Raw genomic sequence first — 27,346 nt, 5'->3', positions numbered from 1 at the left:
CAGGTGATGAAAATGAGGGAGGTGATGATAAGATGGATGAATTTATTGGACTAGAACATGTAGAGATGGATCGTTGAGGTGAGACCGGTGAGTTTTCAAAGGTAATAATATCTAGAGTTTGTCTTATTTGTGGTGAATGTGTGGTAGATACAGGTGGTAAAGTATTAAAAGTTAAAGGGGTAGAACTTACAAGAGGATGATCAAGGGAGTCTGGAGAAACTAGGAGAGCAGAATCACATGCCTTATTATGCATAGGAAAATGAGACTCCACAAAGTGAACATGACATGAGTGATACAAACGATTATTTGTGAGATCAAGGTACTTATACGAGGATTTTAATGGAGATTATCCTAAGAAAATACAAGGTATAGACTTAGGTTGTAAATTCAAGTTATTGTAAGGACGAATCCATGCATAACACAAACAGCCAAACACCTTCAACCGAGAGTAATTTGGTTATTTTCCAAAAAGTGACTCAAACGGGGTGTGAGACTAACATGTTTTGGAAGGCATACGGTTAATTAGATAAGCTGCTGCTTGAAAAGCATGAGACCAGAATGTTAAAGATAGTGACGCATAATATGAAAGGGGGAGACCTGTTTGAACAATATGACCATGACCACGCTCAGCTATACCGTTGTGCTCAGGAGTGTGTGGTGGAGTGGTAAAGTGTGAGATGCCATGAGAATTCAAGAAGGAGGCTAGCATAACAAATTCACCACCATTGTCTGAAAAGATAAATTTAATGGATAAATTAAAGAATTTTTCCACAATCCTTTTAAATTGAACAAATACATTGTGCACAACTGATTTTTATTAATAGGATAAAACCATATATATTTGGTATAGTGATCAACAAATAAAAGGTAATATTTAAATTGATCAATAGAAGTGACAGAAGGACCCTAAACATCTGTATATAATAATTCTAAAGGTCGAGAGCCTGTCATTGATGAAACACCAAAAGGTTGCTTATAACTCTTCTTACAGTTACATGAATTACATGAAAACATCGAATCAGATGGAACAAAACTAACTAAATTATTTGAAAGAAGTAGATGCCTAAGAACAGGAAAAACAGGGTGGCCTAAACGATTGTGCCAAAATTCAATTATTGTGGAGTTTGAGACATTTATTTGTGGAGATCTAAGATTTTGTGGAAGAGAAGGAGCATACTAGACATCATTGTGATTCTCCCCACGCAGTAGCACCGCCCCCGTTTTGAGTTCCTTGACCAGGAACTGTAAAGGAAAAAATTCAATTGAAACTTTGTTAGTACCACAAAATTTGGCCACTGATACAAGATTTTTATTTAAAGAAGGAACACATAAAACATCATTTAATGTGAACTCTTTTTCACGAGAATTAAATTGAGGTATTCTGGTGTGTGTAATTGAAAGACCCGAACCGTTGCCAATCAAGACTTCTTCCGGACCTCAATAATCAGAAAATGAAGTGTATTTTGTTGGATCATTCCTGATATGATGAGAAGCCCTTGTGTCAAATAACCATTGTTGTTTCTGATTTGATTGCAGCATGGTATTATCAATTGCTGGTGTCGAAGTCCGGATATCATTATCTTTCAGAAATCGAGCAAGTTGTCGGCATTCTTTGGTGGCATGTCCTGATCATCGACAGTATTGATAATAGGGATGATTATTTTTGGCATGAGGTTGACTGTGCCATGATTGTTGTTTGTTGAAGTGAGGTTGGCTGTTTCGACCATATTGTGGACCATAAAAGCGTCCATGTGATGATTGGTTCCAAGATGAATTTGTACGAGGATTAAATGAAGAGTTTGAGTGCATACTTCTATAATTACCTTTTTGTGTGAAGTTTGCAGTCACAATAGTGGGCTCAGGAACTTTTTTTTTCAGTCCTCGCACATGATCAACCTATTGTTCATGAAGTGTTGCAAATGTCATAGGTGCCTTGCGTACTTTAATAGTTGATCGAATGTTGTTGTACTCATCACCAAGGACATTTAGAGTTAGTAATACAAGGTCGTCATCCGCCATTGTGTGACCTGCAATGGCAAGTTCATCAATAGTTGTGCGTATGTCTCTGAGATACTCTGTAATGGGCCTAGAGCCGCATGGATTTGAAAGGAGATGACTCTTCAAGGACATCACCCGTGACCTCGATTTTTTTGCAAATTATAATAATGTGTTCCCACATCTCTTTTGCAGAATCAGCAGTTGAGACAAGTGGCTGAATGTTCTCGTGACAGCTTCCTAGGAGTGCACTCAATATAATTTTATCTTGTCTATTCCATACCGCAAAGGCAGGATTTGGCATATTGTCTTTCAGAAATTGTGTTGGAACTTGGATAGTCCCATCAATGTAGCTTATTACTCCAAGACTGATTAGAGTTGATTTTACTTGGGTGCCCCACACAACAAAATTGTTTGGGTTAGTTTCGTTGGTAAATGCGTATCAAGGAACCAGTTACTCTAAAACCTCAAGTTGTTAGAGAATGGCCCTTTCCAGGATCTTATATTATTCTAACACTCCCCCTCACTCGAAAGCCCATTTATGGGTCGAATAGTGGATCACGGGCGCCCATATTTGGGGCATAAATTTGCCATTCGTGTCTCTCATAAATTGTAAGAAATGTTGGGGGTGGCAGGAATCGAACCTGAGTCCTCTGCCAGCCTGAGCTCTGATACCATAACAGGAAAAGATAGGAGATACTATCTCATGTAAATAATTTGCTTTTTATATATTGAGTGTGTCAGCCAAAATTAAATAGGCCAGGAGAAGTACAGATAGAATTTTACAGATTATAATTAAATCTAGTATTGCTATATCTGATCCTACGGACGTGGGTAGTATTTATCTGATAAGAAGATTTGCGTTACAACAACTTGGATATACATCTAATAGCTACAATACGGGCCAGTAGTTTAGACCTTGTCTTTGTTAATGTAGTCTGCGGATATTCAACTGTTACGCCCCCTCAAGATGGAGGCTTCATTGGTGACTCCAAGCTTGGATCGTATGAAAGTAAAACCTTGACGAGGAAGAGGCTTAGTAAGAATGTCATCCCATTGATCTTTTGTATTCACATGATTCACTTTAAGAGTTCCATCTGCTACCCGTTCACGAACAAAATGATAATCCAGTGAAATATGTTTCATGCGGGAATGAAAAACTGGATTGGAGCTTAAGTACGTAGCTCTTGTATTATCGCAATAGATGGTAGGAGGAGATTTGAGGGAAACATTTAATTCCTTGAGTAAGTTTCCGATCTATAAGATTTCAGAAGCAGCATTTGCAATGGCTTTATATTCAGCCTCTGATGATGAACGAGAAATAGACTTCTGTTTAGATGAGTTCCAAGAGATTGGATTGGCTCCCAAATAAAGTATATAGCCAGCAGTAGACCTTCCAGTGTCCCGTTCTCCCCCCCAATCAGAATCACTAAAAGCACTTAAATTAAGACTGGAGTTTTTATGCAAGTAAAGACCATAGTGAATGGTATCTTTTAGATAGCGAAGCACACGTTTCAGAGCACTCCAGTGCATTTCAGTTGGAGCATGCATGAATTGTGATAATCTGTTGACAGCATTGCTGACATCTGGACGTGTGATTGAAAGGTATTGTAGTCTACCTACAAGCTGACGATATGGTGTTGGGTCGACAGATGCAGTACCATCACAATGAACAAGAGTGGCAGAAGAACACATGGGCGTTGTGGTTTCTTTTGCACCGGCCATTTGGTGTTGAGAGAGAAGATCAGATATATGTCTGGCCTGAGATAAAAATATGCCATCATTTGTGGAAATGACTTCAACTCCGAGAAAGTTGTTGAGAGTTCCTAGATCTTTCAGAGAGAATATTTTATCCAGCTGCTGAATAAAGTTGTTAATGAATGATGAATTGTTCCCCGTAATCACAATATTATCCACATACACAAGGAGAAAAATTGTTGTACCATTCAAGGAGTATATAAAGAGTGATGCATCAGCTATGAAATTCCGGAAGCCAATTTCGAGCAAGAAACTCCTGAGTTCTTTGTACCAAGCACGAGATGCTTGTTTGAGACTATATATTGCCTTGCGCAATCGATATATATGATGTGGATAAGAAGTGTGAATAAACCCAGGAGGTTGTAACATGTAAACTTCATCTTCAAGCGTGCCATTCAGAAACACATTATTTATATCAAGTTGCTGGAGATCCCAACCACGAGACAATGCAATGCTAAGAATAATACGAACTGTGGCAGGTTTTGTAACTGGACTGAAAGTTTTAGAATAATCAACCCCAGGTCTCTGTTGGAATCCTTTCGCAACTAACCTTGCTTTAAACTTCTGCAGAGATCCATCTGGTTTTCTTTTAATTCGAAAGACCCATTTAGAGGCAACAACATTCTGATTGTTATATGGCACAAGATCCCAAGTACCATTACGAATTAGCGCGTCAAACTCAGAGGACATAGCAAGGCGCCATTTGGGGTCTTTTAATGCTTGAGAGATACATGTTGGTTCAAGTGATGTTGGCATTGGGTGAGATGTGGTGTAATTGACAAATGAGTTATTGAAATAACGAGAGTTTGGCCTTCTAAGTCGAGCCGGTTTAGGAATATCTTGTTGGTGCAAAGCTGGAGTAGGAGTATTAGAAGAGTGTATATCTGATGAAGGTTCAGAGATTATAACTGGGGAGGTTGGTGTGGAGCGCTCAGTTATCGGAGAGGGGACATCATTGTTAGGGTCAGAAAATGTTATTTGAGAATTTGGAGGAGATGGTGGAAGCATTGAATTCTCAATATGAGGTGGAGGTGTATAAGAATATTGGTTATCTGTTAATGTACTGGCAGCCAAGAGATCTCTGGTGGAATTAGCCGCTGCAAGAGAAGAACATGTTGATGTATTCTGCATTGGAAAAATGTTTTCAACAAAACGAACATGCCTAGAAAAATAAAGCCGGTTAGTTTTAGTATCAAAACATTTGTAAGCTGACTTGTCAGGAGAGTAGCCCAGGGATAAGCAAGAAGTGGAATTTGGATGAATTTTGGAAGGTGCATATGGATGCAACCAGGGGTAACATAAACATCCGAACACTTTAAGTCGATTATAATTAGGTGATCGACCAAAAAGGCTCTCAAATGAGCTGCAAAAATTATGCGACTTAAGGGGCATCCTGTTGATTAAATAAACAGCCGCAAGAAAAGCATGAGACCAAAAATGTAGTGGTAAAGAAGCATGATGAAGTAAAGTCAAACCAGTTTCCACAATATGGCAATGACGACGCTCAGCATGTCCATTATGCTCAGGTGTGTGTGCTGGTGTAGTAAAATGAGATATCCCAAGGGAAGTAAAAATGTTTCGAAGAGCAACATATTCCCCCCCATTATCTGAGTAAACTGAGATAATTGGCAGATGAAAGAATTTTTCCATGAAATTTTTAAATTACAAGAACACTTGTCTAACATCAGATTTTTGTTTAAGAGGGTAAAGCCAAATGTATTTGGTAAAATGATCAACAAATAAAATATAATATTTGTAATTATCAATAGAAGCAGATGTAGGTCCCCATACATCAGTATAAATTAATTCAAGAGGCTTGGAACTAGTTAATGAAGAAGTACCAAATGGTAGCTTATGGCTTTTATTACAAAGGCATGCATTACAGGAAAAATTAAAATTTGAAGGAATATGTTCCACTAATTTATTGGAAAGTAAAGTTGACCTAAGAACAGAGAAGGATGGATGACCAAGACGGTTGTGCCATGATGCAATTTGTGACAATTTTGTGATGTTTATTTGCGGAAGGATAGGATTCAATGCATAATATACATCATTCTTATTTTCCCCTTGCAGTAGAGTCTCCCCCGTTTTGAGATCTTTGACCTGAAATTTAGTAGGAACGAGTTCAACAGATACATGATTAGTGGAGCAAAGCTTAGCAACAGAAATCAAGTTTTGATTTAATGAAGGAACACAAAGAACATTGTTCAATTGAAGTGATTTTTTTGTGGAACATAATTGTGATGTGCCTGTATGTGTGATTTTCAAACCTGAACTATGCCGATCAAAATTTCATCTGGACCACCATAATCAGTGAAGTTTGTGTATGCAGCAGGGTCATTGGTGATGTGATGAGATGCACCAGTATCAAAAAGCCACTGTTGAGAAGGTTGAGAGTGTACAACAGTATTATTTGCCGTTGGAGATGGAGCTTGAATATCATTATCTTTGAGAAATTTAGCAAGTTGTCGGCATGCCTTGGTGCTATGATTAGGTCGTTGACAAAACTGACAATAGGTCGCTGGTCGATTGTTAAAGGACAACGGTTGTTGGCGGCTCCCCCAATTATTTTGAAAACGATTTCCACTTTGACGATTTGACGAGCTGAAGTTTGTGTTTTGACGAGAGCCAGTGTATATATGATGATTCGTGCCTCGTGAATTGTTACCATTTTTGTGAGTGAAATTTGTAGTAATGACTACGGGCTCAGGTTGTTTGATTTTTAAGCCCTCTTTCAAAATCAGTTAGCTTTTCATGAAGTTCAGTGAATGACATGGGAGAATCACGCATCTTTATTGCAGCACGGATGTCCTTGTAGTCGTCTCCAAGTCCCGCAAGAACATGAAGAACTAAATCATCGTCAGCAATTGGATGACCAGCAAGGGCGAGCTCATCAGCGGTGGATCGAACATCTTGAAGATATTCTGAAATAGTTCTAGAGTTGCATGTATTGTCATGAAGATGACTTTTGAGGAAAATGATTCGAGACCTTGATTTGTTTGCAAAGAGTGTTAAAAGACGATCCCACATCTCTTTTGATGTCTCTGCAGTAGAAATAAGTGGCTGGATCGATTCATGGCAGCTTCCAAGAATTGCACTCAAAATAATTTTGTCTTGGCGATTCTAAATTGCGAATGCCGGATTCAATGTTCCATCTTTTTGAAGTTTGTTAGGAGGAGTACTTATGCCATCAATATAGCATATGACGCCCAGTCCGATTAATGCAGATTGGAGTTGAGTGCGCTACACCAGGAAATTCCTCTGGGTCAATTTTGTGGGGAGATGAGTAGGTGCATTTACCTGAATAACTTGTGTGTCAAGGAGCCAGTTACTCTAAAACCTCAAGATGTTAGAGAATGACCCTTTCCAGGATCTTATATTATTCTAACACTCCCCCTCACTCGAAAGCCCATTTATGGGTCGAAGAGTGGATCACGGGCGCCCATATTTGGCGCATAAATTTGTCATTCGTGTCCCTCATAAATTGTGAGAAATGTTAGGGGTGGCAGGAATCGAACCTGAGTCCTCTGCCAGCCTGAGCTCTGATACCATATCAAGGAACCAGTTACTCTAAAACCTCAAGCTGTTAGAGAATGACCATTTCCAGGATCTTATATTATTCTAACAATGCGTAGGAGCATTAAGATGAATGATTTGGGTATGTGCGGCAACAGTAATTTCAGTTGACGATGCCATTGAAACTATTTGGGATTAAGGCGAGATGTATTTGTTTTCAGATATGATAGTTGCTTTCGTACTGGATCAAATGGTTGTTAAACCAAGAGTGGCTCTGATACCATAATAGATTAGTATCAGTAGTGATTTCAAGGAGTGAAAGGCTTTGTAATATTATTGATAAACAGGAGGTATATATAAGTACATGTCCAGACGTATATTTAGGAGATAAGGTCTGACTTGATCAAAACTCAAGGATTGTTGTTAGGCGGTGGCCCTTGTCTTTTAAGGGGTAAAAAGATACTCAACTCGTATCCGAATCAATTTATTACAGAGGAGTTTGATAGTTTTATGAATGATTGGGACCCATCATATGATCATGTAGGTATAGATAATAAGTCAATGGCATCTGTTAAAGAAATGCGACGGAGAAGTGGTATTCCAAATGGATTTCTAAATGAATCTTCTGCCAAGAACTTAAGTGGGTTCCTCAACCTGCATTTCGGTCACTGGGTTGGCCTGTTCAAGTCCATAAAGAAGCATGAAGCACTTGAGAACAAATAAAACGTGGTTTCTTATCGATATAAATATGAAACTGGACTAAAGAAGTATTCGTACAAAACACTGTCCGAGGCAACAAAGAATTTCGCTGAATCAAAGAAGCTGGGACAAGGGGGTTTTGGAAGTGTTTATAAAGGTTTCTTGAGTCATTTGGACTCTTATGTTGCTGTCAAAAGGATATCCAAGGGATCTAAAAAAGGAATAAAAGAGTACGTATCAGAAGTAAAGATTATTAGTCGATAAAGGCACAGGAATTTAGTTCAGCTGATTGGCTAGTCTAAAATAATTGGCTAAAAACAACAAAACTACCTAGTTTTGGTACTCCAGGTTCCTTTAGGATCTTTTTTCCCATTATATTTTAATAAATTGTTTCCTTTAATTTTTAACCTATGAAATATTATAAAGATAAGTACTTATGTATCTATCTATTACTTCTATTAATATATATTAAATGAGGACACAAGGGCTAAAAATTCCATTTTAATAACTATAAAATTACCAGTATACTCTTATTTATCCAATAATTACAAAAAGTCATTAAGAGTTTAATCACAAGGGCTAAAAATTCCATTTTAATAACTATAAAAATTACCAGTATACTCTTATTTATCCAATAATTAAAAAAAGTCATTAAGAGTTTAATTTAGAAAAATATTAGTTGGTGGTGGGAGTCGAACTCAACACCTCAAATTCAAAAGTAAAACTATCATCCACTTAAACTAGACATTCAATTTGAATAGAAATAAAATTCATAATCAATATTCGCAAGTACCTAACATTCTGTCTGTACAAATACCTTAAAACCATATATGTAGCGATTCTTTTTTTCAAATTTGGCCACAATGGAGAACACCTCCTCGTAAAATAAGTAGATACACAAAATATTATAAAATGGCTAAAATTATATCAATATCTTTTTTAATAGAGATTTATTTAATTATATTATTTAAGTATATAATGATAATAGATTGAATCGTCTACCATATTCAACAAGGATCTATAAGTTCTTTTTCGAAAATAAAATAGTGTGAGTTAAGGTTGTTTGAGTTGAAATTTATAATCAGATTAATCGAGATGATATCTGAGTTTTTGGCTACATATTAATTTTGCCTTAAATAATTAGATATTTTATATTCATAAATAAATAAATATAGTTAAGTTAAAATTATGATAACATATAAAAAATATTGGATCAAAACTTACAGTTGGATTAAAATACAAATGCATGAATAAGACTATACACACTTATACCATATAATTAAAATGTATAATATGTTGTGAAAAAAATTTATATCTTATTAATGAAGACCTTGGTTAGGAATCCATTATTAGGTTACATGCTCAATATAATTTAAAAATCTATCATCTACTACTATATACTAGCTTTGAAACCCGTGCATCCTCATTCATATTTTTAAATTATTTAAAATAATAATTACTTTCTTTTTAGATCATTACCTTATTAATATATCTATAAATAATAAAATAAATATTTGTTGTTGATGGAATTCGAACCAGAATCTTGGGTAGTATATAAATAATAATTATAAATATTTGTTGTTGGTGGGGTTCAAACTTGAGAGTTTTAGTAGTGTATAAATAATAATATAAATATTTGTTTTTGGCGGGGTTCAAACTTGGGAGCTTGAGGAGTGTATATTATGTTAATATTTGAATCTAACGGTCCTGATTACTTGAGTAAAAAAGATCTGATGGTAATAAATGTATATAACCAAACAAACCAAAAAGACATACCAAATTATACTCAATTCCGATTGGGTCCCTATCCACAGCCATAGTTGGATAGGGACCACTTACAGCCAACAAATCAGAACCGTTAAAGCAAAAAACGGATGGCTGGGATCCGCTACTGCCGCTATGTTTCATTGCGGCTTCCGCAATATTTCATTGCGGCATGACCCACATACTCCGTTTCCCTTTTTGCCCTTTATCTATATTAATTCATTTATTAATACTTTTTTATCTACATAAATATTAATTTAATAAAATATTATTCTTAATATTTCTGATTAAAGATTGTATATTAAAAAATACTATAAAATATTTTTATAATAAATTAAATATTATATTTAATATACAATATTTTAAAAGTATTGAAACATTAAATGAAATTAATATATTCAAAGATTTAATAATAAATATTAAAATAATAAAGGAAATTTTTTTGATATTTAAATATTTTAATTATTCAATATTTTTAATAATAAATGAAAATATTTGAATATTTGAAAATATTAATAATGTTAAATATTATATTGAATATAAAATAAAATTAATATACCCCCGCAATGCTTCATTGCGGTAGCCGCAATGAAGTATTGCGGTAGTCGTTTTTCCTTACACACAGATACTTGCAGAAACTAACCTTCAACTCAAAATTACACATAACAGATGCGATTTTTGGAACTAAATTACACTCATCTTGCTGCAATTACACAGATATCCCAGTAACAAATTATTCATAGTAAATCAAAGTCTGCCCTACTAGTAAATTACACTCATCTTGTTACTGCTACTGTTTCTCTCTCTTTCTCTTTGAGGGTAAGAAAAAAATGCTCCTTTGTTTCTTATACATCTACAGTGATTCATTATTTTGTCGAATTTATAGTGTTTAAGGTCAAATTATAATACCCACAATTTAGATGTTGTTTTTGTTTGATTTTTTTAAGTTTAAAATGATGTATGCAAACTGTTTGATGAAAGTCCTATGTGAAATGTTTGTTAATTTTGTCCCTCTCTATCACAATAAAGAACCAGAAATTGGCGAATTCTGATAATGGCAAAGGTATTGACCTTAATTACCATTTCTACATTGTGCTAGGCTAATCTTACATTAGCAAGTCGAGAGACCAAAATTAAGCTAAGTGAATGGTTGTCAAATCAAAAATGCTTGTACCAAGTAGGCCAAGGATTACCTTTGTTTCTGAGAAGACACACTGACTTCAACTAGCTTAGTATACGAGGATTAGCTAATCGATTAGCTTAGTATACGAGGATTAGCTAATCGATTAGCTTAGTATCTATCAAGAGGCTAATCAATTAGCTTTGTTTATGAGGATTAGCTTGTATCACTGTTGATTGTAGGTATATTTTTAGCATTCGGTATTGTTTGTGTAATTGTGAATTTTATTGTGAGATTGATGGACTTGTTTAATTCTACTTATACAACTGTTTGTTTTTGTTGCTTATATGCCATATATTTATAACTACGTGTATGGTTGTATGAGTTTATCGTATGTCGCTTAATTTGCTGAGATATGTGATTAATTTAAATTTTTTGATTAAGGAGTTATCTAGTGCTCTTGTTTTATTTCGAATTTATGTCAGACAAATTTATGATATATTGTCAAAATGGATCCATCATGTATTATGATTTGATTTTGATTTGTGAGTGGATGTATGTATTTATTATATGATGACTGCGGAGATATGTTTGCTTCAAGGGCATTGACCATTATTATTTAAAGTGTGCATATACTGTTTGTTTGGAGTTGTACTGATGTGCTTTTTGGTTTAAAATATTACAGATACTATGGACATGGAGTGTGGACCTCTTGATCGATCCTTACTGACTATGCAGGACCGCCATATTAGCAGTCTGATCTGGGAGGGCGGGGACAAGAATACCGTAGATGTTAGACAGCTGACAGCGAGGATGGGTGAGTGGCATATACTTCCAGATCAGCAGGCTCTGTTGGATGCATATGGTTTTGGGGCGTTCGGCAACCCCCGGGTGGTTCGGCAGAATGACATCAGACTCATTACGGCCTTGATTGAGAGGTGGAGGCCAGAGACTAACACATTCCATCTGCCGTGTGGGGAGATGACTATTACTTTGGAGGATGTTTATATGATTCTGGGATTACCGGTTACTGGCCGTCCTCTCACCCCGGGCGAGCTTGAGCACCCGAAGGCGTGGTTCATGAAGAACTGGGAGGATCCGTCTATGTCAGAGCAGGAGCGCAGGGAGTTCTATAAGGATGGGCTGCATTTTAACCAGTTGAGGAACCGGTACGGGGCGAGAGCTGATACCAGAGATATGGATGCTGCTTAGATTGAGGTGCAGTGCAGAGTGCATACACGGGCCTATATGTTATTTATTATTGGAGGCGTGTTTTTCCCTACATCTTCGCGGGACGTGGTGCATCCCCAGTATATGCAGCTGTTGATGGAGGAGTCAGAGATTCGTGATTATGCATGGGGTGCAGCTGTTTTGGCACACTTGTACAGATCACTGACTTTGTCGGCTGATAGGTCTGTTCGCACCTTTAACGAGTGTAGTCTGCTATTGATGTTGTGGGCTTACGAGAGATTGGCACCCGGAAGGCCGGAGATTGCCCCTCAGCAGGAGATTCGGTGGCCGAGGGCGTGCGCGTGGGCCGAGCCAGTGAAGGTTAGTAGAGTAAACCCCCACCACCATACACGTAACTACCGGGGTGATTTGGACAGTTTACAGCTATACTGGGTGACATGGCAGCCGTATGCCAGACTTTATGAGAGAGAGGCTGATCCTGATGATATTGATGCTACTCATTTCCCGGTGTGCCGTCATATGGCTCTTGGTCGTATCCCGCTGGTGGCATTTGAGATCATTGAGTACCAGTATTCTGATAGGGTACTGAGACAGTTTGGGATGTGCCAGCATATACCGGATGATCCGTTTGACCACGCTGTTCTGAGGTCAGAGAGACAGTCTTCTTTTCAGCGGCCTCACCGTCTTGCTATGCATCAACAGTATGTTGCCGAGTGGGAGAGTTATGTGGCTACGGGCGAGCCGGAGATTGTTGAGGGCGGGTTTGTATCTCTCGCCGAGTATATGCAGTGGTATAGACGGGTAAGTAAAATGAGGATCGCTCGTTGTGTACCCCCTGAGGGCGATATCATACAGCCCCGTGACTGGTACCCTCAGCAGATGATGGGTGATGCGGTATGGTATTCTTTACTTGTTTCCAATTGCAGTCTTTACCTATTTTCCTACAACTATTTAGGTTATCTTCCCGTGAATTATCGTTAATTCCCTATAACTCCTTGTAAAATGGATTAAAAATGAAAATAAAGACTTATTTCGGTTAATTTCCCGTGAATTATCGTTAATTCCCTTTAATGAAAATAAGGACTTATTTAGGTTAATTTCCCGTGAATTATCATTAATTCCCTATAACTACTTGTAAAATGGATTAAAAATGAAAATAAGGACTTATTTAGGTTAATTTCCCGTGAATTATCGTTAATTCCCTACAACTACTTGTAAAATGGATTAAAAATGAAAATAAGGACTTATTTAGGTTAATTTTCCGTGAATTATCGTTAATTCCCTTTAATGAAAATAAGGACTTATTTAGGTTAATTTCCCGTGAATTATCATTAATTCCCTATAACTACTTGTAAAATGGATTAAAAATGAAAATAAGGACTTATTTAGGTTAATTTCCCGTGAATTATCGTTAATTCCCTACAACTACTTGTAAAATGGATTAAAAATGAAAATAAGGACTTATTTAGGTTAATTTCCCGTGAATTATCGTTAATTCCCTACAACTACTTGTAAAATGGATTAAAAATGAAAATAAGGACTTATTTAGGTTAATTTCCCGTGAATTATCATTAATTCCCTACAACTACTTGTTTATTTATTTGTAGTTAGAGAGTGCTATGAAGATGACATACATGATCCACATGCACGGCCCTCCTAGCTGGTTCTATGATGTCATTCCCGATTTTCTCGCACATTATGATCGGGTAATGACTGAGTGGAAGGGTCTTGGATACAGTAGGCCCGCTTTCATCAGACCGAAAGATATTTAGCAGCCTCTTGTTGAGCGTCAGCATCCTGCTGGAGATGCACGTGAGGTAGACATTCATGATACAGCTCCTAGTACCTCGCAACAGACAGCGCCCCCTATCTCTCAGAAGCGTCCTCGTGAGGTACTAATAACTATCATTCACGAACTTGTGATCTTTTTTATGTCATCTATTGAATATGTAAATGACATGTGTGTCTTTAATTTACATTAATGGCAGGATGAGACTGGTGGTCCTAAGGAGGATACCGCAGTACTTGTCCCCCCTAAACGTCCACGTGAGGTATAAATTTCGAACAAAAGCTTTCATTTCATGCATCGTAGAACTTCAATTAATATGTCTGTGTCGGCTGTAATTGCAGGAGGTTCAGTCTACTGGTGATGTTCCAGCCACCCATGCTCCTACACATGTATCTATTCCCCCTCAGGTACAAATATTTTATAATTATTGTCCTCTTGTGCACTTACATATTTACAGGTTCCTGTGTTGAATAATGTTTATGTATTGGCTTGTAATTGCAGGTTGAGGTTCAGTCTACTGGTGATGTTCCACCCGCCACTGCTCCTACACCTGTATCCATTGCCTCTCAGGTACAAATCTTTGACAAATATTGTCCTCCTATGCACTTATACATTTTTAGCTTCGTGTGTTGAATATGTTTATGTATCGGCTTCTAATTGTAGGTTGAGATTCAGTCTCCTGCTGATGTTCCACCCACCACAGCTCCGACACCTGTATCCATTCCCCCTCAGGTATAAATATTTAACAAATATTGTCATTCTATGCTCCTAAAATATTTTAGCTTCGTGTGTTGAATATGTTTATGTATCGGCTTCTAATTGCATGTTGAGGTTCAGTCTCCTGCTGATGTTCCACCCACCACTACACCATAAATGGCCTACAGCAACACCAAGAAAATGTTACAACAGGCCCAAAAAAGTGTTACCACAGCCAGAAAAAGCCCTAAGGTAACATAAAAATTAAGTTGCTTTTTTTCGAGTTACCTTTGGCCCCTAAGGTAACATCCCCTTTACCCTGCTACAACATTGAATTTTATGTTACAATAGGCTTCAAAGGTAACATCAAAGTATGTCTATAGTATCATACTATGTATGTTACCTTTGTACTTAGAATTTGTAAAAAAAATGGACCCTACATGTGGACCCCACCTGTGGGCCCCACACGCGGGCCACAAAAGCATTGTAACATTTTTTTCCTACTGTAAGAGTTTTATAATGATTGGTATTATATTATACCAATTTGTTTGTAACATTGAAGTACCTAATATAACAAATTTCTAAAAAAAAATTGACAAAATTTGTTTGTAAATTGAACATGCCACAAACCTGTTTTTTATACAAGTCAACAAAATAACCAAAAATAATACAACCTTGTACCTCTAACTAGGTATAAATAACAAGACAAGCTAACTGGCTAATACAAATGCACCCTTATCACTACAATTAAAAGCACCGACTTTTAACTAATCATCAAAATCTCAGTAACTGGCTTTGAACCGCTAACATCATGTTGCGTCTCATCTGCTTCTCTAATTTTAACTCCAAGTTACCTCTGCCTTCCTGTGAGTCAATGATGTTAAGTTCAGTTTACATCTATCCAGCAAATCCAAATATATATGAACATATAAAAACAATCAAGACACACAATATATGTGTTCTCATATTATTATGAACTATGGCAAGGCCCCGAAAAGGGTGTTAAAATTATTTCCCGGGAGAGATCATTTAATTAGACCCAAAACCCTGGTGACCTAAAGCCTCTTTGTTCGCGTATCTTGTCCACATTTTTCATAATTCCCAACACGGCTAGAAATGCATTTGGTCCGGATGCACAGCCCCGGTCTGCTATGCATAGAAAATTTATTTAAATGAAGGATGCTGCGTAACAGAAATGTAAAATAACTTTGGACCCTGAAAATTGACAAGATCATTCGTGTTGATACCCAATTGTGTGTGTTCAGTTCATATGAAAGAGGCTACAAGTGTACTTACAAGGTGAAGCCATGAAAAGTGTTATTATCAGTAGAGGTAAGAAAGCCAGACCCATCTGGAGACCTACACAAACTCATCAATATCACAAACAAATTTCAATAATAATTAAAAACAAAAACAAATGGGCACTAAACAAATATCAAGAAAATCAAGAAAAAGGGGTGTAAAAATAAAGCATTAATATTTTGAGAATCTTTATACAGTGTAGTGTACCCAGAATTTACACACATACACTGAATTGAAGAATAATCACAGGACATTTAATCAAGTATCAAATCAATCAAAAAAATGACCACAAGAACCGAAATGAATTTAAGAATCAGGATAAACTCCAAAGATCATTAAATAAAACATTCTCCTAGCGGATATGAGCTATATATCTTCTGTCATATAGAAATCTGATGAATCTATTTCAATGATTTTCCAGGTCTGTTGCTGTAGGAAATGAACTGTTCTTAAAAGCCTATAATGGTTCTAACCTAAAGACATTGTTACCTGCTATGGAAAACATTCAAAAGGCTTTGAATGAAGCTGGCCATAACAATATAAAAGTAACCACCCCACAAAATGTTGATGTATATGAATGAGGTTCAGGTGTTCCATGTGATGGTCATTTTCGCAGCGACATCAAAGACATTATAGGTAAAATTGCAAAATTTCTCAGTGACAATGACTCTATGTTCCTTGTTAACATCTACCCTTTTCTGAGTCTTTACCAGAACCCAGATTTTCCTGTCCAATTTGCTTTCTTCGATGGAGGGGCCAAACCTGTTCAAGACAAAAACATTAGCTACAACAACATGTTTGATGCAAATATTGACACTCTTTATTGGTCTTTGAAAAAAGCCAACTGCTAATGCCAAGATGGCTAAAAAATTCTACGACCGATTTTTCAGAAAAAATGGCAACTAACAAAGGAACTCCTCTCTATCCTGGCTACATTGAGTGCTACCTTTTCAGTCTAATGGATGAAAATCTAAAAAGTGTAGCCCTGGGCCCATTTGAGCGCCATTGGGGGATTTTTAGATACGACGGACAACCAAAGTACTCACTAGACTTTACAGGAAACGGGAACGATAAAATGCCAGCAAAGAATGTGCAGTATCTTGAGCAGCAATGGTGTGTGTTGGACACCGACAAAGTCAAGAATCCTAAGGATGCAGAATCCAATGTACAATATGCATGTACAATGGGTGATTATACCAGCTTGAAGGATGGAGGATCATGCAGCAATTTGGATGAAGCGCATAAGGCATCGTATACATTTAACAATTATTTTCAGATTCAAAATGAAGATATGGAAGCTTGTGACTTCAAGGGCACATCAAAGATAGTGAAGCATAATGCATCTACCGGTGGTTGTCTTTTCTAATTAGCTTTACAAAGTGATGGAATCAGAGTCCCCATAGCATATAGATACATATTTAAAGATAAATTGTGCCAGCTACAAATACTTTTTACTTGTATAAAAGAAAATGTGTATCACAACTTTGTGTTTGTGTGTGTTAAACAGAGACAGGGAACAATGCAAGTCTATTATTCATATAGTAAAGTGATGTGTAGTTTGCCCAAATTTATACCAGCAATAAAGATCTTCTTTCAAGGTAAACAATGTGAGCAGAAATAATATCATCAAAAGCAGCAACAGATAAATAATCAATCCCTGAGTTCCAGAACAGAAGAATTGTGTTATTACACAAGTAACACCACTCTTTTTCAACATAAGTATGCATTGTTAGCAGAAGACGTATATTTTGTACTGTGCACTATACGAGATAAGACTGTAAGCCACATAATTGTTTAGCTCAGATAAGAACTTAATGCGAAAAAGAGAAAAACTTCAGATACGAACTATATATATATGAATTGAAATATCTTTAAATAACCAAGTACTGGATAATTTTATTAAACCGCAAACGTTTACCAAAGTGATGAAATGATTTGATGGCATCTCTACTTACCAACAAGTTTTATGTCAGTGTTATCCACCAGCCACTGTGCCCCATCCTTCATGAAGTCCACAAAGCTTAATTCCAACTCCTCCTTCCACATTAGTCCCCTGAACTAACGCAGAGATCATAAATAAAATTGCACCTGATAATTTGTACATAATTGTACCGAATACAAATGATCAAATAAACCATATCTAATGGCTAGTCCAATCTCAATTAAATTCTCATAAATGATGCTATTAAGAAAAGTTAATTCTTAAGATTCAAGCATGTCAGTGCCAGGATAAAGAGGATATTTAAGAAAAATGTATAGGCAAATAATAATACTACACATATTGAGTACATATATCTATCCACAAACATCCCTCTACTCCCCAAAAGCACCTTTCCGAAAGTAGGTTGTTCTATCCTTGTGTCGATTGATATATCTGAAGGCATCTAATCTAAAATCAAATTAACTAAACTTACATCATTCCGTCTTTCATCAGAATCCGCAAGCAAAAGAGAATTAACCAGGTCTGAATGCACCAGAATTTGAGCAACGCGTTCAATTTGTGGCTGCCTTCCAACAACGGGAAAAAAATATTTCTAATTAGGATTTCAAAAATGCCCAATTTCAGTTTTCTAATTAGATCGTATTAATTAAACAGAAATATACATTATTAGAGGGGGAGAGAGGGGGGAGAGGGGGAGGGGGGGGGGAGAGGGGGAGGGAGGGGGAGAGAGAGAGATGGTGGAGACAGAGAGAGAGGAGATTACGGGCTTATCGGAGATGATGCGTTTGTCGACGGGGAGACCCATGCCGACGCCGACACCATTTGCTGCCATAATACGAGAAGCGACGTGGTTTAATCTACCAACCATTTCAGATTATGGATTCAATTGATGTCAATTGATGTAAACCCCCAATTTATTTGAATCTCCAATCCGTAAGATGATTAGATTCAGTTCAACTAAAAGCTGAGGTAGATGATTAGATTCGGTTCAACTGAAAGTTGAGAGGAAGAATATAAAACCCTTGTCTGAGAGCTGTTTAGAGAGAGAGAGACCGAGAGGTATTTAGATTGGAAAAATTTGACTTGTCCAAATTTTACCCGGGCTGTTCAAACGCTTCTCCAAATATTTTGAGTCTACTCTCCCCGCCTGGTCGAGAGCCCAATGATAACCAACAATGCTAATTTCATTTTATTTTTATTTTTTAGTAAATTTTTAAGTATAAATATTGTTCAAATTTTTTATAAATAAAAAATTATCAGTAACTAATTAGTATAATTTACAAAATTTAACAAAAAAATTATTTTATCAATCTTAGCTAATATTAATATTATTTCTTAATTATATTGTCAAAATTGATTAATTTTGAAGTCAAATAATTATATATATTTTATTTTTTGTTAAATGTTATTTTTTTACCCATTAACGCCCTATTGTAACATAAGTTTCCACATGTTACCGTATGCAACACTTTGAAGTTATAGTAACATGTTACAAAGGCTATGGTAACATCAAAAATATTACGTTGCGGTAGGCTAAAATGAGCATAGCTAAGGTAACATAATTTTGTAACACACATGATTAAACCATTGCGATAGGCCATCTATGGTGTAGTGACTGCTCCGACACCTGTATCCATTCCCCCTCAGGTACAAATATTTAACAAATATTATCATTCTATGCTCCTAAAATATTTTAGCTTCATGTGTTGAATATGTTTATGTATCGGCTTCCAATTGCAGGTTGATTATACTACTCCAACACCATTCCACAGATTTATGACAATTCAACCTCTTCCACTAAAGGTATTATTTGTTCCCTACTATGTCAACTAAATGGGATTGAAATGGATTAATTCCTTACAACTAGTTATATATGGATTAAACTAAGTGTTAAATGTGTACTTAATTTATGGATTGCAGATGCCTATTACTCCAGAATCTTTAGAGGCCTCTTCCTCCCTTGTCACTCCATATGTACATTTGGGCATAGGCGAGTCTTCTGTTCATAGTGAGCTACGGGACATGTTTGATGTAATAACTCTTAACTCTTTTTTAAAGTAAATGGACTTAGATTAACTAGTTCCAAATGTGCTAATTTTGTTTTTGTTTATTTTGTAGATGGACTCAATTGAAGATTTGGCGGTGGATGCGGCGAAACGAGGTGGTCCTGAGCGGCGTGGTGATATGACAAGGCCACTAAAAAATCAGAAAGTGAGGTGGTTGTATCGGCATTTCTGGAGTTTAGAGGTTAATTACATTTGACGTGATCACAGTGACCGGGGCGTTACTTATCCTCTTACACATAGCCAAGTAACAACTTTGCGACCAGAGTATTGGGTGGAGGATGATGTTCTCAATGCCTATGGTGAGCTCTTGAGACTTAGAGAGGATAAACTCTGGGAAAAATGGGAAAAAATTCCCCGAACTGAAAGTTTCAAGCCCAGGCGGTGTTTCATTGCTCCTAGCTTTTTCATGGCGATGGCACTTGAGTATTGTCCTAACTTGAAGGTACTCTATTAAACAAATACCAATGCTCCAACCTGCTTTTCTATAAACAGATATCAATTATGCTGTATAAATGTTAACCTATTTTTTGACTTGTAATTGTAGGCTTCTCCGAGTACCCTAAAAGGTGATGCCAAGAAGTCAATGGAGAGGTTCTTTAGAGATTATGCTAACAGGGGGGTAGCTTGCCTCTTCAGTTTTGTGACTTAACATTTTTCCCCACGTGTGATAGCTCTCATTGGTTCTTGTTTGTTGTTAATCTCAACAAAATGAGAGTGCTAAACATTGATCCTCTTAGGGATGACAAAGACACAACAGGGAACATCGCTCACCCCTTCCAGTATTACATTATGGTAACTATATCATTCTTTAATTCCCTACCACTAGTTTTAAATAGATTAATATGAAATAATGACTTGTTAGGTTCTTTTCTCGTGAAATATCATTCTTTAATTCCCTACCAGTAGTTTTAAATAGATTAATAATGAAATAATGACTTGTTAGGTTCATTTCCCGTGAAATATCATTTTTTAATTCCCTACCAGTAGTTTTAAATAAATTAATAATGAAATAATGACTTGTTAGGTTCATTCCCCGTGAAATATCATTCTTTAATTCCCTACCAGTAGTTTTAAATAGATTAATAATGAAATAATGACTTGTTAGGTTCATTTCCCGTGAAATATCATTTTTTAATTCCCTACCAGTAGTTTTAAATAGATTAATAATTAAATAATGACTTGTTAGGTTCATTTCCCGTGAAATATCATTCTTTAATTACCTACCAGTAGTTTTAAATAGATTAATAATGAAATAATGACTTGTTAGGTTCATTTCCCGTGAAATATCATTTTTTAATTCCCTACCAGTAGTTTTAAATAGATTAATAATTAAATAATGACTTGTTAGGTTCATTTCTAGTGAAATATCATTCTTTAATTCCCTACCAGTAGTTTTAAATAGATTAATAATAAAATAATGACTTGTTAGGTTCATTTCCCGTTATTTGCAGGAAAAGTTGATCCCACATATGCTCAATTATTTGCATCCATCTCGATTTCCATTGAAATATACCCGGGTTCAAGGTCTTGATGCTCGACCTAAGCAAGATGGTGGCAATGATTGTGGTGTATATGTCTCCAAATACATGGACGCTATGCTCAACCGGATCTCTTTGCCATCAGCTGTGTGGAACCCTAAAGTTGATGTACAGACTTTTCGCTATCGGATGGCGCACGAGTTATCAAAAGGGGTTGCTAGACACATTTCTGAGTGGGGCATTCGACAAAGAGAGGCGGGACACTAGTTTGTTATTTGATTAGTGACTTGTAGTTACTTTAGTTAGTTGTACATATTTTGCTCGGTTGTATTTTATTTAGATTGGTTGTATTTATTTTTGTTGGTTAGATGTATTTATTTTAGTTGATTTGTTTGTAGTTGGCATATCAAGGCCATTTTTTTAAAGTTTAGTTTGGTTTGGGTTGGTTTGTTTATAGTTGGCATGTCAAGGCCATTCATTTTTAAGTTTAGTTTGGTTTGGTTTGTTTATAGTTGGCATGTTAAGGCCATTCATTTTTAAGTTTAGTTTGGTTTGGTTTGTTTATAGTTGGCATGTCAAGGCCATTCATTTTTAAGTTTAGTTTGGTTTGGTTTGTTTATAGTTGGCATTTCAAGGCCATTCATTTTTAAGTTTAGTTTGGTTTAGTTTGAAATTTTACAGGTTTTTGGTTGACTTAAAAATAAATAGGTCATGCCGATTTTTTTATTTTACAGGTAAAGTTTAACTTAAAAACAAAGAGGTCATGCCGAATTTGTTATATGTACTTTGAAATATTAATGAATTTTAATTAAATATTTTCAATGTTGTTAATGTTAGTACTTGTTGTCATTATTAATAATCCCAAAAAAAGAAGTGACTCCAAAAAAAATTTGAAAAAAAAGTTATTTTTGAAGATTTTTTTTCCAAAATTGGGCAGAAAGTTTTCTGTAAAACAGAAAAAGTATTATATAAAAAATAAATCATTTGCAAGTGCAGTGACCAATCTGCAAAATTCGGCAAAGCCCAGTTTACCCCCGCAATGTTTCATTCAAATATAAATGGAGTACATTCAAATATTTTTTCAAAAAAAATACATAATAACATTTTATGTCGACGGGAATGATCAAACTTTAACGGTGTTGGAAGAACCGCCTTTATCACCCTTATCGTCGTCTTTCTTTTTCTTCGACTTTTCCGCTTTCGCATTAGCTTCATTTTCTTTTTTTTTTCTTGCGCTCAAGCGCCATTTGAATACGGCGGAGAGCTATTTCCATGTCTTCTTCTCCTTCGGGCCCGTCGTAAGCCACACCATCGATAATTACCTTATTATTGTCAAAATCGTAGTAGAAAACCATTTTTCGGAAATTAGAGAAGATAATGTTGAAGAGAAAATGTAGAATGAAAATAGAGAAGAGAATGTTAAAAAAAATGAGATGAGGCAGGACTATTTATAGGTGAAAATCTGAATTTTAAAATTCACAAAATTAAATTTGGCACAAAAAAATTTTTGCTGAAAAAATTTCATTTGACTGTTGAAATTGCCGCAATGAAGCATTGCGGGGTGTCCAAACTGCCGCATTGTTTCATTGCGGTGTGTCGGTCAAGCTTCTGCTCTGTTGACCAGTCAACTCTTATTAATATTTGACTGTTTAACACCCCACAATGCTTCATTGCGGTGTGTGACCAGTCAATTCTTATTGATATTGGCACATAAAATAAGTTTTGCACAAAAAATAAGTTTGACTGTTGATAAATTTTTTAAACTAAAATAACTCAATTCACTAAAAAGTATAAAATTAATAATATTATTTTTTAAACTAAAATTATTCATACGATAATTTAAAGAAAAAGTACAGAAAAAAATAAAATTGATACATTTATTATTAAAATTGATAATATTTTAAAATATTACTACTACTTATAACTGCCGCATTGTTTCATTGCGGTGTGTGACCAGTCAATTCTTATTAATATTGGCACATAAAATAAGTTTTGCACAAAAAATAAGTTTGACTGTTGATAAATTTTTTAAACTAAAATAACTCAATTCACTAAAAAGTATAAAATTAATAATATTATTTTTTAAAACTAAAATTATTCATACGATAATTTAAAGAAAAAGTACAGAAAAAAATAAAATTGATAAATTTATTATTAAAATTGATAATATTTTAAAATATTACTACTACTTATATTTAATGTTAACATATTTTAAAAAAATTAATAACTGTTGAACATTAATATTATTTTTATACCTATATAAATAAGTTAAATATTAGAATAAGCTAAAGAGAGGGACAGTTTGGATATTAAAAACTGAGAGCCTGCCCAACAATGAAACATTGCGGAGTGCGCAATGTTTCCTGTGCATGGCGACATCCCGCAATGTTTCATTGCGGAAGTCAAGACCCGCATTGAAACATTGCTTCCTCCCGCAATGTTTCATTGCTGTGGGTTGACTGGCTGCCCCCAACCCACGTTGGCTCCTGATTAATTCTCATTCCGATTATTATAATATACTATATATTAAATGGCAACACAAGGGTAAAAAGAGTCATTTTAATGGTTGTGAAATTATAATTTTACCCTTTTATATTGAAAAATTATGTCATTCTTACAAAATTATTGTTAAAATTAAATACTATTTTTTATTCAATAGAAATTGAACTTCACACCTCCTACTTACAAACTTCAAGTCCCTACCACATGTGCTACATAGTTTTTCAATTATCTTTAAAATTCTTATTTGATAAGTCACATTCTATCTTGTTATCAAATTCTCTTTTTATAACTTTGATTTTTGATAGAATAAAATATTGGCTTATTATTTATGTGACTATGTTATTTAAGTAAACACATACACATTAATTATATAAATTATTTTGTTAATTTTCATAATTTATATTTTTTTATAAAATTAAATATTTCTTTTTAATTTATTTGGATTTATTTTTTAAAAATCATAATTCATTTTAATTATGTTTGACCTAATGAGTTTTGGGAGTCAAGAGTAACAGTTTAATTCACAATACTTGGAAGGAGTATTCAGAATAAAAGATTAAATATATTTAAAAGTTAACTTTTAAAACTAACTAGTACGGGCTTGCTCTAGTATTCACAAATCGGTGCTCTATATGTTGAGGTTTATCTTGGTGGTTGTTAGGATCGGTTGCAATAGGATGTTAGTATGCTATTTTTGTGATAATGTGAGCTGCATTGGCATGTTAATGCATCTGCAATGTGCATCTGTAGTAGCACTGATACCCATCAAACTGAAATGTACAGCTGCTATATTTTCCAGATGTTGAAGGTAAAAGCTATCTTAATGTTTGAGAACACATGGGAGAAAGATTTAGCGGCCACGTTGTTGGTTAATAGGTAAAGCTGTTGTAAAATCATTGAGAAGCTGGAGGAACCAAGTGAAAAAATAATATTTGTTTTGGGAGCTGTAGACTTGTGTACAGGGAGCCTGTGTTTATCTCAAAGCCTGTGCACATAAAAGCTCGAGTTATGTGCCAACAAAGTATAGCTCAAGTTTTTTAATGATATTGCTTTTCATTTGCCGATGCCCCATGGGACACTTAGAAATAAAAGTAAAAAGATATTAATGGAGGTCTGATGTCGAAGTCATTATAATATCATGGTGTTAACTTTACATACAGCAAGAAAAATATACCATTTGCAGCCTCACCTGATTACGTTTCAAAATTCAAAGAGCATATTACTGTATCACTTGATCTATTTTTGCGCGGCAAGCAGGAGAACCCCATTTTTTGCCGTTGATATCATTTAGACATGACATGCATCCAACCATGTGGCAACATGGGATATAAGTTCCCTCAACTGGAGCATGTAAACAGTATTGATCCACAAACTGAGATGCAAGTATTTACATGCCTCGTTCCGCATACACGTCTTATGTTATGGCACATAAAATATTATAAAGTACTTGTGAGCATCTGGTTTACGGATCAAATTTGTTGCAAATTCTTAAGAATACCGACGGAATACTGGTCATAAGTTCGGTTACCATTATGTTTTACCGAGCTGATTGTCGTATCCTGTGTTTTGTAGAATATCAAACCCTTAAGCAAACACTAAATGGATTGTATTTTTAGGTTCACGCCTTTTATATCAATTGCAACTGAATTGATGTGAGAAGCATGATGAACACTATTGCTGCAAATCTTATTGTTGCCGAAGAACTAGTTTGTGCTAGTATCCTTGCCCGGGGTGAAGCTTAGCTAAGTTTGCATAGCAACCAGGGAGGATAATATATAATTTTGGAGCATAAAAAGCTCTGTTTAGGGATTTCTACTAAAAATGTAAACGATTACAATGACAACAGTTGTAGTCTAAAATTAATATTACTAAAGCAAGCTCTCCTTGTTCCAGTAATGGAAAAAAATTGTTGTTCCCACAGTGTTTACATAATTGGGACAAGAAAACACCCGTATCACATATGTTGGAACGTCATTACGCAACTAAATTTCTCCGTCCTTTTTAAACTCCATTGAAAAAGGATTCCTCTTAACACTTGAACATTCCGTTAAATACAAACAATTTAAATCTTCACTTAGACTGGATTTATGAAGAATCAATATTTGGTCCGGAAAGTATATGACTGCTTCCTGATGATATGAAAGTGGTTATGATAGATATATTTAAAAAGATATATTTGAAATGCCTGTCAATTGATATTAGGTCTATAAGATACTTTTGTGCAAGATCTAGTGGATGTGTTAGTACAGAGAGTTATGCCTGGTGCAAAAATATAGCAGAATAAGGGGTATTCATTGGAGATGCAAACCAATAATTGTATTAATACAAAGAGTTATGGCTGGTGTTAAAATATAGTAGAATAAGGGGCATTCATTGTAGATGTAAACCAATATTTGTGTTAAAATTCGGTACTAAGGTCTGGGAGAACAATATGAAGGAAAGAGAGGAGTTCAGCGGTACTTTGAAATAAAAGGATGAAAGTTTATTTAAGTCGTAGTCCAGGGTGTCCTGTGGTTGTAGCTTTGTTTATGTCACACCAATTTTTTCCTCTTGTCCGTGTTTGCAGAATTACTGTTCTCTGCTCCTACAAAACCTTTGCTTGTAGCATTATGTAACCCTCACGCCCGTCTTTATTGAATGAGGTAAGCTTGACTTCAAAGGCGCACCTTTTGCCTATGACATTTCTGACAGTGTAAGGAATTTCTGATGTTAGGTTGTCCTACACGTGGGTAGCGAGGTTAAAATCTTTGGTGTAACTATTGAATTAACGTTTAATCTTTGGTGTATTTATAGAATTGATGTTTAGCAAATTAATAATATTAATATAAAGAATGCAACTTAACCTTTCCAATTTCGTCTATGATGGTTTGAACAGGGATGCTTATGAGGCGCTCCACTTCTTTGTTGAAGAGTCTTAAAGTAGTCTTGGCTGTGTCATCTCTCTCATGACTACAATTATCCTATAGCTGTAACACACGATTTACATTTTCATTGTGTGTAAGCTAAAAAGTATGTTGAATGGAAAGAAGTTTTGTGGATTTTTTGTAAACATATAAGGGGAAGGCAATGAGCTTCAAGTATTTGTCATTGAAAGTTACATACTAATAGATATAATTTATGGGAATACCGTGGTTTGTAGGAAGTGGTTTCTTTGGTGCAAGTATCACAGTATAGTATTCTATTATCAATCCTTATTTTATGCGGGCACTCTGGGCATGAATTGTAGTACCAGCAGAGTTGTTGGGCCATTCCCTGTTGATGCTAGCATTTTGTTCATGAGGTCTTTGACAGGTTCGTACTCCATGTTGAAGTATGATTTTGTACCATCCCCGCTTGACAAGATTATATTAGTGCCTGAGGTGACAAAATATTCTTGTAGATGTAAAACTTATTGGTTTATGCTACCTGATGGCCTAAATAATGTGTTCCAGATATCATGTCAGTAGCCTTCTATTTTAGTTATATTGGTTTTTTTCCCAGCTAGTCTTCTTTATGGGGTCCATTATTCATGGGATTGAAAATGTTAGC

At 35.5% G+C, this 27,346-nt stretch overlaps 1 protein-coding gene and 1 pseudogene across 1 annotated transcript; one reads left to right on the top strand and one right to left on the bottom strand.

The window, feature by feature from the left end:
• Positions 1-12,801: 12,801 nt before the first annotated feature.
• On the top strand, positions 12,802-17,196 carry LOC141700601 (glucan endo-1,3-beta-glucosidase 8-like; annotated as a pseudogene).
• Positions 17,197-17,398: 202 nt separating this feature from the next.
• On the bottom strand, positions 17,399-18,640 carry LOC141700510 (cyclase-like protein 4). The gene is made up of 4 exons (XM_074504274.1): positions 18,536-18,640; positions 18,245-18,334; positions 17,786-17,888; positions 17,399-17,487 (listed from the first exon to the last, which is right to left on the bottom strand). The coding sequence occupies exons 1-4, from the start codon at positions 18,638-18,640 to the stop codon at positions 17,399-17,401; spliced, it is 387 nt and encodes a 128-aa protein (XP_074360375.1).
• Between the last annotated feature and the right edge of the window lie 8,706 nt (positions 18,641-27,346).

This window comes from Apium graveolens, chromosome 1, assembly GCF_009905375.1.
Source record: "Apium graveolens cultivar Ventura chromosome 1, ASM990537v1, whole genome shotgun sequence".
In the NCBI taxonomy this organism is placed as follows: Eukaryota; Viridiplantae; Streptophyta; class Magnoliopsida; order Apiales; family Apiaceae; genus Apium; species Apium graveolens.
The sequence above is the reverse complement of the archived record's forward strand: the minus strand, read 5'-3'. Positions and strand labels throughout refer to the sequence as shown.

Coding starts and splice junctions, on each gene's coding strand:
- LOC141700510 (XM_074504274.1), bottom strand. CDS start 18,640: ATGGTTGGTAGATTAAACCACGTCGCTTCTCGTATTATGGCAGCAAAT. Junction 18,335..18,535: donor GCATCATCTCCGATAAGCCC/GTAATCTCCTCT, acceptor GTTGGAAGGCAG/CCACAAATTGAACGCGTTGC. Junction 17,488..17,785: donor CACTGACATAAAACTTGTTG/GTAAGTAGAGAT, acceptor TCTGGAACTCAG/GGATTGATTATTTATCTGTT.